The following is a 16,363-nucleotide window of genomic DNA, read 5'->3' as shown; positions in this document are numbered from 1 at the left end:
CTCAGATCCAGAATGATAGTCTTTATTATTTTTAATTCATTAATTTAAAATTATTTTAATTATAGCACATCAGATCTTCAAGCAAAAACATCGGATGAAAGGCTGTACGATAAAATACTCTCCTTTTCCTAATAGCTCGGAATGTAAATTAAAATGTGTTCCCTTCTTCTTTTTTTTTTTTTTTTTGCGGTACGCGGGCCTCTCACTGTTGTGGCCTCTCCCGTTGCGGAGCACAGGCTCCGGACGCGCAGGCTCAGCGGCCATGGCTCACGTGCCCAGCCGCTCCACGGCATGTGGGATCTTCCCGGACCGGGGAACGAACCCGTGTCACCTGCATCGGCAGGCGGACTCTCAACCACTGCGCCACCGGGGAAGCCCTTCCCTTTTTATTGAAGGAAAAAAAATGAACTAAGCGTCCAGTAATATCAAATACCTGTTAGAATAACTTGTCTGCTGGAATTAAAGTTGGGCAATTACTTCTACATTGTTAAAAAATGCTTTAAATTAAGTCCTTTTTCTCTTTTATAAAGAAAGCTTTTCTCAGCCATTTTGGATCTCTAAGTCTTGTAACAAAAATGTCACTCAGTTTTTACTAGCAAGTCCACACCCATAGAAGGCATCTTCAATGCAGTACATATTTTAAAAGTGCATATAAGCATAACTAAATTTCTTAAATTGTTAACAAACCTAGGAGCAATAATTTAATATTCTATCGCAAAATACAGGTAGCCTAAAGGCAACATGCTTGGTCAATCTTTCATAAACTTTTTGGTTTGATGTCAAAACATTTCAAAATAAAGAAAAAAATACCATGACTCTTTGCTAATGGCTTTTCTGGTATTAATTTGCAGATATAGCTAAATACTCATCTAACAAAGTATCCCGGTTACCCAATGATATTTGCCATGAATTCAGAAAACAATAACATGTATAATACAAAAGTAACAACAACAACAAAAACATGTATTTTAGGCCTAAAATGAGTTTATCTAATAAGAGTTACATGAGAAATATCATGTAAGACCCCAAATAAACTTTAGATACAAAATTATATGATGTGGCTTTGTTCAAACACATCTAATATTCAGATACAATTTAAATAAACTAGGCTGGCTTTTTTATATCACCAGCTTTCATTAGGGCTTTAATAGCTCTTGCCCTCATCTCAAGTTCTAGCAGCTCCAGCTGCTGTGCAGAAGGCTGAACATCTTCTGGTGGAGGAACAGTCAGGGTGGCGGCTTTCGGTTCCTTTGGGCTAGACTCTGCCAGTCCCAGAATCTCATTCACACTTTTCTCAATGTCTTTCTCCAGGTCATCTATCTGACCAGCTTCACTTTGGACTGTATTTTCTGAGACCTCAGGAGCAGCTGCTTCTTCATTGCATGGGCCTTCTATGTCGCTGTCATAAGCATCTGCATTTATACTGAGTACATCACTATCTTCCCCTTTGCCTGTAACAAACAAAAAAAGGCAAAGAACCATGTAACCTAAATGCCCTGATCAAAATTTCCTTTCTGTTTATGATGAAAGGGCTGCTGTGACCCACACCTCCCACCATGGAGTCCCAAATACATTCCATAAACCCCATCCCAACCCCTGTTCCCCTGACTCAACTTCCTTCCTCCCCTCTTCCCTTCCTCCCTCTCTCCCTCCCCCCCGCCCTTTCTTTCCTCCCTTCCTTCCTTCCTTCCTCCCTCCCTCCCTTCCTTCCTTCCTTCCTCCCTCCCTCCCTCCCTCCCTTCCTTTTTTTTCCGCCCCCGCATAGATTGTGGGACCTTAGTTCCCTGACCGGGGATTGAACACAGGCCCCAGCAGTGAAGGCGCCGAGTCCTAACCACTGGACCGCCAGGGTTCCCCCCTTCAACTTTGAAAACAGATCTAATTTAATGTAAATTTTAATGTATTTTTCATTCCACTTTAGAAGAATATGGAAGCACTGGGAAATGTATACCATCATATGGATGTCCCTGATCAATTTTCCTAATTAAAATATCGTTATCTCTTTAGACCACAGTGAAGCCTCTACATTACAAAATGCTGACACCCTTTGGATAGAGTATAGCTTATTACTGAAGAAGCAAAATTCTATTTGAGAAGGAGTTTAAAATACTTTGCCTTATAAACTACAAAAAAGGAAAAATATCACTGGCAAGCTGGACACCATGCGCATTGCAATTATTTCAAAGCTTTTCATATACTTTTTCAAACACTTTGTTCTAAATCAATAAATTAAAGGAGAATGCCTAAGGCCACTTTCTAAGGTAAAATAACTTTTCACCAAGAGGATTTTAATTAATAAAGTTAGCATGCCATAAATTTTTACAGTACGTTTGTTATAAAACTTCTATAACTGATGCTAAGAACTTGCATATAAACACAGATTGTAGCCCTCAACCACCTTGGCCTGGACCATTACTGAAGTCCATGAGTTATTTACAACTTTGAGTGCTCCCTTATACCTCCAATTTATTTATCTTTTAAATTCCTAATATGTTTTTTAAAAAGAAAGTAATGATCCCCCAATTGTTAGCTTTGTTAGTTTTCTTGTAGTAGGAAGAACTTATTGACAAAATATAGATTGACAGATGGAAAATTCTGATAATAGAATGTACAAACAATTCTACTCCATGGATTTTAAAATAAATGATTTAGTGACCTTGATTCTGCTACACACCCTCTCAATGTTTCAAAGGAGAAAATTCTTTATGAAAAAACTTTTTTTGATTATATTTTCTATGGGTTTGTTTCAAACATTTTTAGAGGGCAGAGGTGGGGTTTGCTTTATTTTTTTAATCAGAAACAGCTATACATGTTATTCACTGAAGAAATGGGGCTCTATAAATTTGGTGTTCTCAGTTTACATTAAAAATTATCCAAATCCAAGTGACTGAGTTCTCTGTAGCACAGTATTGGTAAAAGCATTCACAAGTTCCATCTGCCCATTATACCTGCACCATGGATGCCAAAGCTTTGTAGAATCTGTACCTGAAATGATTTAGCATAAGCACTTCACTTCACAAATGTGAAAATAAGGTAAGTGATTTGTACAATGTAATCTGACAAACTATGTAAAGATCTAGGATCATACTTCAAGTCTTTTCACTATTTCTTAATTTTCTTCATTCTACTGACTCACTTTTAAAGTATAGCTTGCAAATATATGAATACATTTTCAAAGATAATTTACTCTCATCCTAAGTATTAGAAATAGCAGGTTTTTTTGTTGTCAATTATGATCCTCAAATCAGAAGGGGTATAACTTGTACACTCTTTCTAAAAAAGTAACTTTAACCTAAAATGCCTCATTCTAAGCCCTCAAAATGTCAGTGTGGTAAAGTTCTGTCCTTCCACACCCCCATTCTACATATGTGAAAATGTGTGTGTGTGCGCATGTGTGTTCACAGGGAAGTGAGTACACATTTAAATTATAAGAGAATTCTACAAAAGAGCATCTTCAAGTTTTTACATGGGCTTAGGAGTCTGAGAGTAACAAATCAATCTCAGGGAAATTGTGTGTACTCCTCTAAAATAAATAAAAACAGTTTTACTGTATGCATGATGTTAAAGTAAGGCTATTGAAATCCACCAAGAAAAATAAAAAGACGGGTCTGAGGTAAAATAATACAAATGTAATTGAAAATATTAAGAATAAGAATTCAGACTGTTGACTGTTAAAGACATTACAATAAAAAATGGCTCAGGTAAGAGAGCAAGCATAAAATTAGACCCAAATTACTGATGTCATAAAGCAGCAAAATAACTAAAGTAACTTAGATGTGGTATATATACAATGGAATATTGCTCAGCCATAAAAAAGAATGAAGTAATGTCATTTGCACCAACATGGATGAACCTAGAGATTATCATACTAAGTGAAGTAAGTCAGAGAGAGAAAGACAAATATCATATAATACCACTCATATGTGGAATCTAATTTTTAAAAAAAGATACAAATGAACCAATTTACAAGACAGAAATAGACTTACAGATATCGAAAACAAATTTATGCTTATTTACAACTTTGAGTGCTCAAAGTTGTAAATAACAAACTTATGGTTACCAAAGGAAAAAGGTGGGGGGAGGAATAAATCAGGAGCTTGGGATGAACATATACATACTACTATATATAAGATAAATAACCAACAAGGACCTACTGTATAGCACAGGAAACTACTCAATATTCATATTGAGTATGAATATAGGTGATAACCTATATGAGAAAAGAATCTATAAAAGAATGAATATATGTATATGTTTATGTATAACTGAATCACTCTGCTGTACACCTGAAACTAACACAACATTGTAAATCAACTATACTCCAATAAAATTAAAATAAACAAATTAAATTTAAAAATAAAGTAACTTTAAAATATACACAAAGAAACAAGAGGGTATGATATATTCCTTACTAGATTATATAAAAGAGCAGAATTAATGTAACATGGGTGGCCCTTAAAATACTACATACCATTTAGAGAACTTCAGAGAAAAAGCAGCATAACTAAAGAAATGAATCAAATAACTTAAGGGAAAGGACTAAAGGAGTTGAAGAATTTGGCTAAGGAACACAGAGTAGAGTTAAAATATTTTTCAGGGAAAAAGCAATACAAGGATTTATTGAGCATTCATCTCTTATGGTTGATCCCCTAGCCAACTACTCACAAATATACGTTCTATTCCATTTTCCTCTGATCTGGATACATTCATCATTTCTCTTTTCTTTTGTTTTCCTGCTATCTTCTGTGCTACCAACTTGATTCATACCCATCAAACTCTACCCAAGTACCAAAGCTTTTAAAATAACAAATCAATCCATCTAGATTCAGTATCTAGACAGCAAAATGAATCAATCACTATCTAAATTCATCACTAACACAGATGAATAAATGGAACAACTTATCAGAGAAAATATTTGTTTATACTATTTAATGAGGCATAGTTATAAACATGGGATAAAACCATAAAGGGAAAATATCTCACAACTAAACAGAACACCCAACACTCTTTAAATATTTTACTGACAAGGAGAAAATTTACAACTACAAAAGACTCAATCACTTTAAAATTAATATAGTTTCGGTATTTAAAAATGGGAGTGTACTACATAATAGAAAAGCTAAAATGCAATACCTGTATTTTTATTATCATCTATAACAAACCTCAATGCTTGAAAGCTACAGAGATTCCCCTAAGCTAGATAAAGGAAAACATTTTATGTTTTATGTTTGCTTTTTATTAAAATAAAAGTTTTAATTATCCAAAGTAAACAAACATAGAAGAATTATTAAATATTTTGAGTAATAAAAATTAAAAAGGACTTTTAAGTTATATTACATTTAAACCTTGATAGGGCCTATAGTATTCCACTTGCAAATAATTCAACATATCAGAATACTTTTAAGGCATAAAATGAAAGCATATCTAATGTTATGAGTAACTACATGCTTGTGAAACTTCTTGATAGTGAGTTATTAAATTAAGCCAAGAGACAAACCCTAGTACATGGAATAATTAAGTACCTGTCTGAATTCCTGATAAAGATGGCAAATTGAGCACACATATCTAATTCCTTTCCCTATCAAGAATCCACTGAAGTGACAGGAGAGATACTTAAAAATAATAGCATAAGAACTGTAAATTAGGACTTCCCTTGTGCCACAGTGGTTAAGAATCCACCTGTCGGGCTTCCCTGGTGGCGCAGTGGTTGAGAGTCCGCCTGCTGATACAGGGGACACCGGTTCGTGCCCTGGTCCGGGAAGATTCTACATGCCGTGGAGCGGCTGGGCCCGTGAGCCACGGCCGCTAAGCCTGTGCGTCCAGAGCCTGTGCTCCGCAATGGGAGAGGCCACAACAGTGAGAGGCCCGCGTACCGCAAAAAAAAAAAAAAAAAAAGAATCCACTTGTCAATGCAGGGGACAAGGGTTTGAGCCCTGGTCCAGTGAGATCCCACATGCCGCGGAGCAACTAAGCCCGTGCACCACAATCACTGAGCCCGAGCTCTGGAGCTTGTGAGCCACAACTACTGAGCCCAAGTGCCACAACTACTGAAGACCATGTGCCTAGAGCCCGTGCTCTGCAACAAGAGAAGCCACCCAATGAGAAGCCCACACACCGCAACGAAGAGTAGCCCATGCTTGCTGCAAACTAGAGAAAGCCTGCACACAGCAACGAAGACCAAACGCAGCCATAAACAAACAAACAAATAAATAAATAAATTTATAAAAAAGAAAAAAAAACTGTAAATTAACTGAGAATGAAAATAACAAACATCAGTCCTTCCTAAGTAAAATACAAAACGGAGAACCACAAAGGAAAAATATCAACAAACAAAGCTGAAAAAACGTAAGACTTCTGAGAAAGAAAATAGACTACAAATAAAATTACAAGACGGGGCAAACCTATAAGAAAATATTAGCAAAATACATTTTTTAACAGGACAAATGTAAGTATATATACAACGTCTGGGTATTGTTAGAAATAACTAAAAACATGGGCAAAGGATAGAAACGGGTTAAGCATTTCACAAAATATGAAATACAAAGGATCAATAAACATATAATTTTTCATCAGGGAAATACAAATTAAAACATTAAGATATTACTTTTTACTCATTAGTAAAAAATAAGAATTTCAGCCATCTGGAGAAAAAAATAATAAATTGGCAAGATGCAAAAATGATCAAGACACATTGTTAAGTCAAAAAGTAAGCTAAAGAGTAATAATCATACTATGTTAAAAATAACATAAGTAAGTTATTAATAGTGGTTTACTTCTGGGGAGGGGAGTAAAAGTAGAAGGGGAAGAGAAGAAATTGAGTTTTCCAATTTTGCTCTATGAACATATGTATTTCTTCAACCATTTCTCAGAATATAACCTTGTAGAAAGTTTAAAAAAGAAATTATAATATTACATAAGAAAGGGTATCATCTAAAAAGAAATTTTGCTGGATTTTTACAAAATGTAAGTAGGCAGGATAAAATCGACAGAAAAATAAAAGCAAAGCAAAATCACTGCCAAAGACACCACAGATAAGTGTAATTCTTTCTTAGAGTCTTGGAAGCAGGGAAGAGTTGGCTTTGGAACATACAGCAAGATAATTAAACTCATTCAGAATAGTTGAGTCAACTGAACCCTTCCTTCCTTCCCTCCCCTTCCCTGACACATGCCCAAGCACTCTATTGGGAGGCCTACCCCATTCACTTACACTAAAGAGGTCTGGTAGAGAAATATAACTAAACATCTATTGAAGAAATCCAAACCAGCTACCAGAAAAACTACAATAAATGAAGAACCAAGATGAACAAAGGAGGACATAAAGAAAATTTAAGGATCAGAAGATATTCTACTGGAGGAGAATGAGGGGTTGGGGTGTCTACTTAGTATCCTTATGGAGTTTGAAGTAGACAATGTAGCCATAAAACAAGCACAGGGTGCAATGAAAAAGGACCAGAGAACAAGAAATATTATAATTTACAATTACAGTTATCAAAAGCAAACATTCAATGGCTGTTGAAAGACAATGTTTAAAAAAAAAAACCTTTCAAAATGTAGAAAATAAAAATATATTTAAAATATGCAATAAAAGTTAAGAGATGAGGATGAATGACTCACAAGTCCAACAACCTAATATAATTAATTCAACAAATATTGTTGAGCACCTACTATGTACAAGACATTGTTTTAAACACTGAGGAAACAGCAGTGAATTTTAAAAATTCCTTGCCTTACCATTAAGTCATAGGAGAGACACTATAAATAAATCAACATCAGGTGCTATGAAAAAAATAAATCAGGATAGAAGATAGTAGCAGAATGTTTTCATACAGAGTGATCACTGTGATTTGAAACAGTAACAGTTGAGCAGAGACTTAAAGCAACAGAACAAGTCAGAAAGCAAGAAGAGAGGGAGTGAAGAGGGAAAATACTATGTATGAAATAGTTAACTAATGAAAACCTACTGTATAGCACTGGGAACTCTACTCAGTGCTCTGTGGTGACCTAAATGGGAAGGAAATCCAAAAAAGAGGGGATATATGTATACATATAGCTGATTCACTTCACTGTACAGCAGAAACTAACACAACATTGTAAAGCAACTATACCCCCCAAAAATACAAATAAAGAAATAAGAGAAGAAAACTGATATGAAACAAAGAAGGCTTTCACACTGAAAGGGTCTGCCAAGAGCATCACACCTAAGACACATCCTGTGAAATATCAGAACTCAACGATAAAAAAAAAATAGCTCTTAAAATTTTCGAGGAGGGAGAAAATAGATGTCCAAGAAAAGATAGCCTCAAGAAATCAAGAGCATTCTTATCAGCCACTGTGGACAATACATTCCAATGGCTACGGACATGCTCACAAAAAAGAGGAGTAATGACATACTCTGTGTCTCGAGGACACAACGCTGCTTCTAAATATTCTTGTTAAAAGATTGAACATGAATCTGATCAAGCCTCTATATCTAATTATCAATTTACAGAAAAATAATGTTAAATAAAACACTGAGATGCAATCAGTAAATTTAAACTGAGAAACTCCGACAACCCAGCTTCTTCAAGAAATAAACTGCAAAGAGAGGGAGAAAGGGAAGAGAAAGGGGAGTAAATTAAAAAGAGACTCAGTATCATCCAGTTGCAATGTAGGGACCTTATTTGGATCCCGATTCTTACAAATATAGTTTTAAAAATACTATAAGACAATCAGAGAAGTTTGAACACTGAATATCTCAGGATTAAAATTACATTATCACTGTTCTGTAACCCCTAATGAAATAATGGAACTAGACAATACTAAATAGCTATTAAAACCATTAGGCTGGCAACACCTGACCCAATAGATCAATCTTAATATCACAATACCCACCAATGAACAACTAGGTTTAAATTTGAACACTTTCTGAATATTATCTGATGGTTTAAGAAATGCTACTTTTTAAGGTATTATGATTATGTTTAAAAACCCACCTCTTATCTTTAAGAGATATATTGATACTAAAATATATACAAATGAACTGAAAAGATGTAGGATTTGCTTTAAAATAACATAACGGGTAGGAAGCAGGTAGGAATATACATGAAAAAAGATTAGACATAGGTGGATAATTGTTGAAGATGTAGCTGAGTACATGGGAATTAATATTCCTATTTTCTTTCCTATTTTTGCTTGAAAATTTCCCAAATAAAAAGGTTTTTTAAAGTTGATTTTTATTTAGAAACCTGTAACAACAGGTTTTAATACACACACACACACACACACACAATGGAAAAGAAAATGAGAAAATCGAAATCCAATTTTCCTATCAAGCAAACATAGAGTTGGTTATTAGAAGGGTTAAACTACTTTACTTTTTCTATTTTAATTAGTTTTTCTCATCTGATTTTAAGTTATTCATGTTCAGTGGTTATGCCATTTAGAACAACACATTTCACCATCCTTCCCTCTAGAATCTTAACTCTCCAAGGCCTCCGGCGTTATCAATCTGCTGGAATCTCATTAGTAACAAAGCGTATGATATATTGGACAGCAATGCTATGCCTCCATGGATTTCTTTTCTTAGACTACAGATAATTTTGGTTTAAAAATTTTTTAAGTTATGAAGAACACATTTTTAATGTATTCTAACTGTAGAAAGTCAGCTTGATAACTTTTAACATTTTTAGTGAGTTCCAGCCTTTTCAAGAAGCCAAAACTTTATTTTCTGAAAAAGAAACAAAACTGTTCTTTTAATATATAAGAATAATTTTTTCTGGATAAGCCTTCAATCTTCCTCTCAGCAAAACTAACAGATTTGGCTATTTTTTTTCATGCAGTGTTTTAAACTATTGATTTAACTTTAAGTGCATCATGTTAACCATCATATTCAAAACTTAATCATGACATTAACCAACTATTACTCATAAAAAAGAAAATGCAAACAATTTAATACAGAAAAACTGTCTAGTATTCTACCAAACCCCTTGAACTATCCATTAAACTTCTGGATAAGTGATTGTCTGCTAGCCTGTAAACCTAACTTTTAAGAAACACGAATCCAGAGATTAGTAAATATTCACTCAGTATCTATTTACATATGTGCTGTAAAGGCCACAGAAGTAGGCCTTACAAAATGCCACAGGTAGTGTAGACTAAATATGTGTGGCAGGATTTAAGACACAGGTTTTGCCTTCATGGTGCTTGAGGATGCTTAAAATATGAACATCACACTTTAAAATGCTAAATTGTACAATATAAAGTATAATAGAATATCACAGTATATAAAGCAATAGTGAAAAGTCAAGGAGATCTTTACGGACATGTATTATTAAGTAGGTCTTAGAATCTAACAGGTGATATTGACAGGGGAGGAAACTCCAAGTGTGAGGGACAGAATGGACAAAGGCAAAGTATTAGATCTAAACTCAGTACAATATGTGAGCCTAACAGCATAAAACACAGACGTGAGAATACAAAAAAGGGTAGTACCCAAAATTACTGCCTCTGAAGACATCACCATTCCAGGATAAAAAGCACAACAGGCTTTTACAATGGATCAGGTAAGTAAATATTTTGGGGTCACACTGGGGTACAATAACAGGCTAACACATGAGAGATTCCTGACTACCCTTCCTCTAGTAATCTGAAAGTAAACAGGAAGAACATATTTTTAAATGTCATTCATCATTTCTCCTATCATTTGATTAAACAGGCTTCTAATATGAAAACATACAAAACATAAAACATGGGGTTAAAAATGAAGACAGAGTAGCGTATTTACAAGCACTGCTGTTTAAAATCAGGCAACTGTTCTCCCCAAAGATTTGTTGGAACTTACGAATTTAAAAGGGCATCACACTCAAATATTCTCTGCTAGTAACATCTCAGTGCTCCACAATCTGCCCATCCAAGGAAGGCGTTCTTAAACTCATCATCTACCTCACAATAGGCCACGTTTCCTGCGACACTGCTTTAGTTTGTTTAAATATAAATATAAGCTTACAAAGAGATACTAAAGACTGGATTCTAATTTTAGATAATGTAAAAGTATCTTTTATATACTCATGCAGAAAGCAGCCAGTCATTATCAGTATGCCAAAAAAGTGGTAATGCATTTCATAAAACATAGAAATCCTACCCTAAAACTAAAAACACTTTCATTAAAGAAGTAGGAAAAATAATGAAAACTGTCAGTTTCACCCTCATTCTTTCCATAAAAGAAAATATGTGGAAGTAGTGAGAGTCTTTGGAAAAAATAACTATGTCACCTTAGAGTATATGGTATGAAGGTGGAAAATGCAGTATAAAGTGTCCTGTATGTTTTCAGAATGGTTGGAAAAAAGATAATCTCATGAGGAAGGACAGTTCAAGAGTGTAGAAAGATGCTCAAAAATAAAACTCGGGCTTCCCTGGTGGCGCAGTGGTTGAGAGTCCGCCTGCCGATGCAAGGGACACGGGTTCGTGCCCCGGTCCGGGAAGATCCCACATGCCGCGGAGCGGCTGGGCCCGTGAGCCATGGCCGCCGAGCCCGTGCGTTCGGAGCTTGTGCTCCGCAACGGGAGAGGCCACAACAGTTAGAGGCCCGCGTACCGCAAAAAATAAAAAAATAAAACTCTAACCAAACATTAATTATCCAAATGAGGAAATATCCAAAGAAATATAAGCTACAGAAGAATCTCTATGATGGCCACATATTTTATAAAGGGCACATGATCAATGCTTAATATAAAAAACTGGTATTAATCTATACAAGCAATATAAACAAAGCTAAAGGCTAAGGGAAACAAACCAAAACATGGCTCAGTTTTGTTAAGACCAGAAAGAAAAACAAGCTTATAAGCAACTCACTCTTTGGGGTAGGTGGTAGAATATTAATAGGTAAATATAACTAATATTCTATTTCATTTCTATCTTCTTTTTAAGAACCTTGACCATACTGGACAGGACAGAAGAGAAAGAAGGAATTCTTTTAGTCATCTATCCATCCACTTACTCATTCAAAAGAATATGAGTACCCACTATAGACAAGCAGTGAAGACTTAAAGAATCCTAAGACACAATCCTTTACCTTAAGTACCTAAATTTAGGTACTCATAAATGCTTATTGAATTGAAAACAATTATTAATTATTGGGCAGTGTTATAACAGAAGTAAATAAACAGGCAACTATGGACTTTAGTTAGTAATAATGTATTAATAGTGCCTCATCAATTTTAACAAATTTACCACACTAATGCACGATGATAATATGGGAAACTGGGAGAAGCGGTCGTAAGTGGGTATACAGGAGCTCTGTACTTTCCACTCAATTTTTTGTAAACCTAATTTAAAGCTGTTCAAAAAAATTTTAAGTATTAGTTTTTAAAAATAAAAATAAAGCTTGTTAACTACAAGCTCAATATGTATCAACTATATGATGTGGCAACCAAAACAGCTGATTAAATCACAGGCTAGGTGTGAGGTGTATAAAAAGTTCAGGAACTGTTAACAAAATTGATTTCAAGCCTAGTATTTACTATCTTTCTTTTGGTAGCAGCACTTCTATATAAGGAGGTACTTTTCCCAATGAACCGGATGAGAACATAGTGGCTGAAAAACACAGAGGATCCAAACATCTGAGGAAGGGTTGGAGTATGCAACCTCCAAAGTAGCTCCCCTAAGAGTGTGTCTAGGATCCTATGAAATGCATCACAAGATAGAATGTTTAAAATGAGTACAATTTAAAGAAACATGGAAATAAACATTTCTCTCAATACTGAACCAAATTCATAATTTCATTCTTGATAAAAAACACACAGAGCATTATGCATCCAAAAACCTTATCAGTTTACTTTTTTTTTTTTAAATCCAGAAAAGTCTCACATTCAAATGCAACAGAGGGGCCTTCAAAAGGTACAGGAACAGTATGGGCTAATTTCCATATAAAATGTAATTTTTACCCTTTCATTCAACTACTAGTCATAGAAAGAGACAAATTAAAAAGCAGGGAGGATCATGTTGGTGTCACTGCTGGTAGTAACTTGTGAAAAAGCTCAAAGGAATGAGAAAAGAAATGTAAATTCTTATGCCACACCGATGGTTACACCACAATCTCTTCTTACTTCACCAATTGCTGAACTGGATAACATTTCCCCAGAACAAGTTTTTTTAAATCTTTTAAAGAAGTTAACTCGTGTTGAAAAGCTGCATTCTGTGAATACTTATTTGTTAGAGCCAGTCAAGGAGATAATCAAGGGCAAGGAGGAAAGGAATTAGACTCAAACTTTGAAAACAAATCAGTAGTACACATGCTTCTCTGCTTCCAACTCCAGAACAGCCTTCTAACACTTTCTTTTCAGTTTCCCCTCAGCTCTCTAACACTCCTACCTGCAATTTTGGTTTTCAAAGGAAGAGGCAGCACAGAGCTCATCTGCCAATCCAGACTTCTTCACGTAAAACTTTTGGCCTACAAATGCTACTTAATTAACTGATGATCTTCATTCTCTCTTCCTTTACAGTGCAATAAAAGTCTCTGATGACATTTTTCTCATTATCTTTTCAATTTTTTATAACTTGTACTTATTCCTTCATGGTTGTAAAGTTCTTTTCAGCAAAACTCAACCCCTTTGTAACTGCAAACTGATTTCTTCATTCTTTTTTATTCTAGTCCCTCTCCGTACCTACCTTCCCTTCTCCTAGTGCAGTACTACCTCAGAACAACAACAGAAGCAATAAGAACAAAAATTGAGTTTTTCCATTTCTCTCTCACCTTAAGGACTCAAACAGTCTCACACAATTTTACGTTTAATCTTTGCTAAATGATGGAAAATATCCCATATATAATTGAATTTTTTTGAAGTAATAAATGAATACATTATGGCCACCATCAATCCTTTATAACAGTCTAAAAGAGTGGTCTCTCAACTTCATTATTTACATAAACCTATCAGTGAAAACATTTTTTAAGTACCTGTCCAACTACATATTTTTTATTTACTTATAAATTAATACATAATTAATATGAACCATTACAATTACATACATGTAACTGAAAATTTTAAAAGGGAGAGGTTTAAATATATAAGTTTATATGTATTTATTTACTTTAGAAGCTCTAGTATTTTTATCTTGCATTCCCAGGGAGTGTGTATAATTACACCGTGGTGACCAGTGGTCTGAAAGGCTGAAAGAAGCCCAAAGAAAATACCTATCTAAACTTTCATCACACGGTTTAACCACTGAAAACAATTTTCCCCTATTAAAGTCTACTTTTCAAATTCTTGAAGCTCTCAACAAGGTAATTCTTAAAGCTGTCTATCATTCATTAACTGTTTTTTAATTAATTTATTTATTTTTGGCTGCGTTGGGTCTTCGTTGCAGTGCACAGGCTTTCTCTAGTTGCTGTAAGCAGGGGCTACTCTTGTTGCAGCATGCAGGCTTCGCATTGCAGTGGCTTCTCCTGTTGCAAAGCACTGGCTCTAGGCACGTGGGCTTCAGTAGTTGTGGCACGCAGGCTCCAGTAGTTGTGGCTCGCGGGCTCTAGAGCACAGACTCAGTAGTTGTGGCACACGGGCTTAGTTGCTCTGCGGCATGTGGGATCTTCCGAGACCAGGGATCAAACTCGTGTGCCCTGCACTCTACCCCAGGATTCTTAACCACTGCACCATCAGGGAAGTCCTATCATTCATTAACTCTTGAATTAGAAGGCCAAAATATAATTGCATGAGGCAACTACATTACTTTAAAAAAAGTGACAAGATTTGAGTCTAACCACAGCAAAAGTCTGTGCATTTTGTGTGTGTGTTTGCACATCTTTCTCTAATAGAAAAGAGGAATAATTTTCACATGAGAAAGTTAATGTAAAAGATTCAGAGTAAAATGTAGTCAATGTCTTATTAATTTTAATCGTTTTATACACCATGTGGTTACATTACTTATTTTTATAACTGTATTCAAATGAATGCATCTTAAGGAACCATCATACAGCTTAAAGACTAAAAACTCAAGCATTTTTTTCTCTAACAGAAAAATGTAGAGATAGAAAAAATTGTATATCTCATTCTTCTTCCATTAAACAATTTAATAAAACAGTTACTAAGAAGCACTCTTCACAAGTGCAGACACTGCTCTAGGCCCTGTTCTTTAGAAAATCTGATAGAAAGGAACTTCAAGATCGAGGCCAAACATCCAAATATTTAAACATTGCGAGAATCTGCTCTACAACAGCAACACCAAGTGGCCATTAGTGCAACCTGTGTTCAAACACCTTCAGCAATAGGGATGAACGTATCTCAGAAGGCAGCCCAATGCATTTTCTGACACATCTGATTATTTGAAATAAATAAATCGATCCAAACATGTTTAATGATAACCTTATCTACTGGCCCTGCTTTTATTCTCAAATTCTCAATACAGAACAAGCCTAGTCAGTCTTCTATTTAACAGCCCTTCAAATATTTTAAAGGGACTACTATAAACCTCAACTCTTCTCGTCAACCTAAATACACAATTTTTAACTTAGCTATTTGATTAATCATGTATAGTAAAAAAAAAATTTCTCATAACAATTTCCAAGAAGGAATGCAAACATAAGAGTTTAATTCTTGAAGTTACAAAGGAGAATAATTTGCAAAATTACACAAAGTTTACCCCAGTTGTAAACTTTAAAGCAAAAATTTAAATTGTTTTAATATTACTAAATGTCTTAACTTTATTTATTTATAGATAAATATATAGAAGAGAATTCATTAAGATTAGCAAAGATTTGTTTGATATTTTAAAAGTATTTTCTATGCATTAAATACCTTTGACAAACAGCAGTTTCATTTTTTTCTTAACTGTAGCACAAATGACTAATTTAGAAAATTTATATAAACCATTCTTATACAACTACCCTCCTGCTAAAAATGAATGACTTAGGACACTAATCCTAATCCTATTTTACTACAGGACCAATCAATCAACTAGAAGATTATATTTACATTTAAATAATGTTTGCACAGTGAAGGTGAAAGTTAGTGTACAATCTGATACCTTCAGCACAGCCAGTTTCATAAATAAATTTCCTATCGATAAGATAAATAATACCAGTACTAGACAAAGAAATGCCATTTTCAATTTACCTAATTCATAGTCACTGTTTCTCAGTATTGAGTATTTTAGAAACTGAAAAAACTGAAAATATAGTTTAAATAACTTGTCAATATCATATACCATTAATAGGGCATATAAGATTTATTTTATCCTGAAAGAACAAAGGGAAAATTCAGTGCTGCTTTATATTTTGGTCTACTGAGCAAAGGGTTACTTTAGTGCTAAGTAAGCTTCAATTAATTTTCTTAAATGGTCAAGTCATTAAATAAAATGACAACGCATTCACAAGGAGAATTATGCTCTGTTTTTA

General features: G+C 34.6%; 1 protein-coding gene across 2 annotated transcripts in view; it reads right to left on the bottom strand.

Annotated features, from left to right (window-relative positions):
* Positions 1 to 310: 310 nt before the first annotated feature.
* The window catches only part of CAAP1 (caspase activity and apoptosis inhibitor 1), a 52,035-nt gene continuing 35,982 nt past the window's right edge, over positions 311 to 16,363 (bottom strand). The window contains exon 6 of one of the 2 annotated variants that reach the window (XM_027088907.1): positions 311 to 1,451. In XM_027088907.1, coding sequence (XP_026944708.1) covers positions 1,105 to 1,451 — 347 coding nt within the window. In that variant the 3' untranslated portion in view covers positions 311 to 1,104. The remainder of the gene's footprint in view (positions 1,452 to 16,363) is intronic. The other variant, XM_027088906.1, reaches the window with a different exon arrangement.

Source organism: Aethalodelphis obliquidens, unplaced genomic scaffold (assembly GCF_003676395.1).
Source record: "Aethalodelphis obliquidens isolate GAN/ISIS:26980383/991018 unplaced genomic scaffold, ASM367639v1 scaffold64, whole genome shotgun sequence".
NCBI classification, from domain to species: domain Eukaryota; kingdom Metazoa; phylum Chordata; class Mammalia; order Artiodactyla; family Delphinidae; genus Aethalodelphis; species Aethalodelphis obliquidens.
The sequence above is the reverse complement of the archived record's forward strand: the minus strand, read 5'-3'. Positions and strand labels throughout refer to the sequence as shown.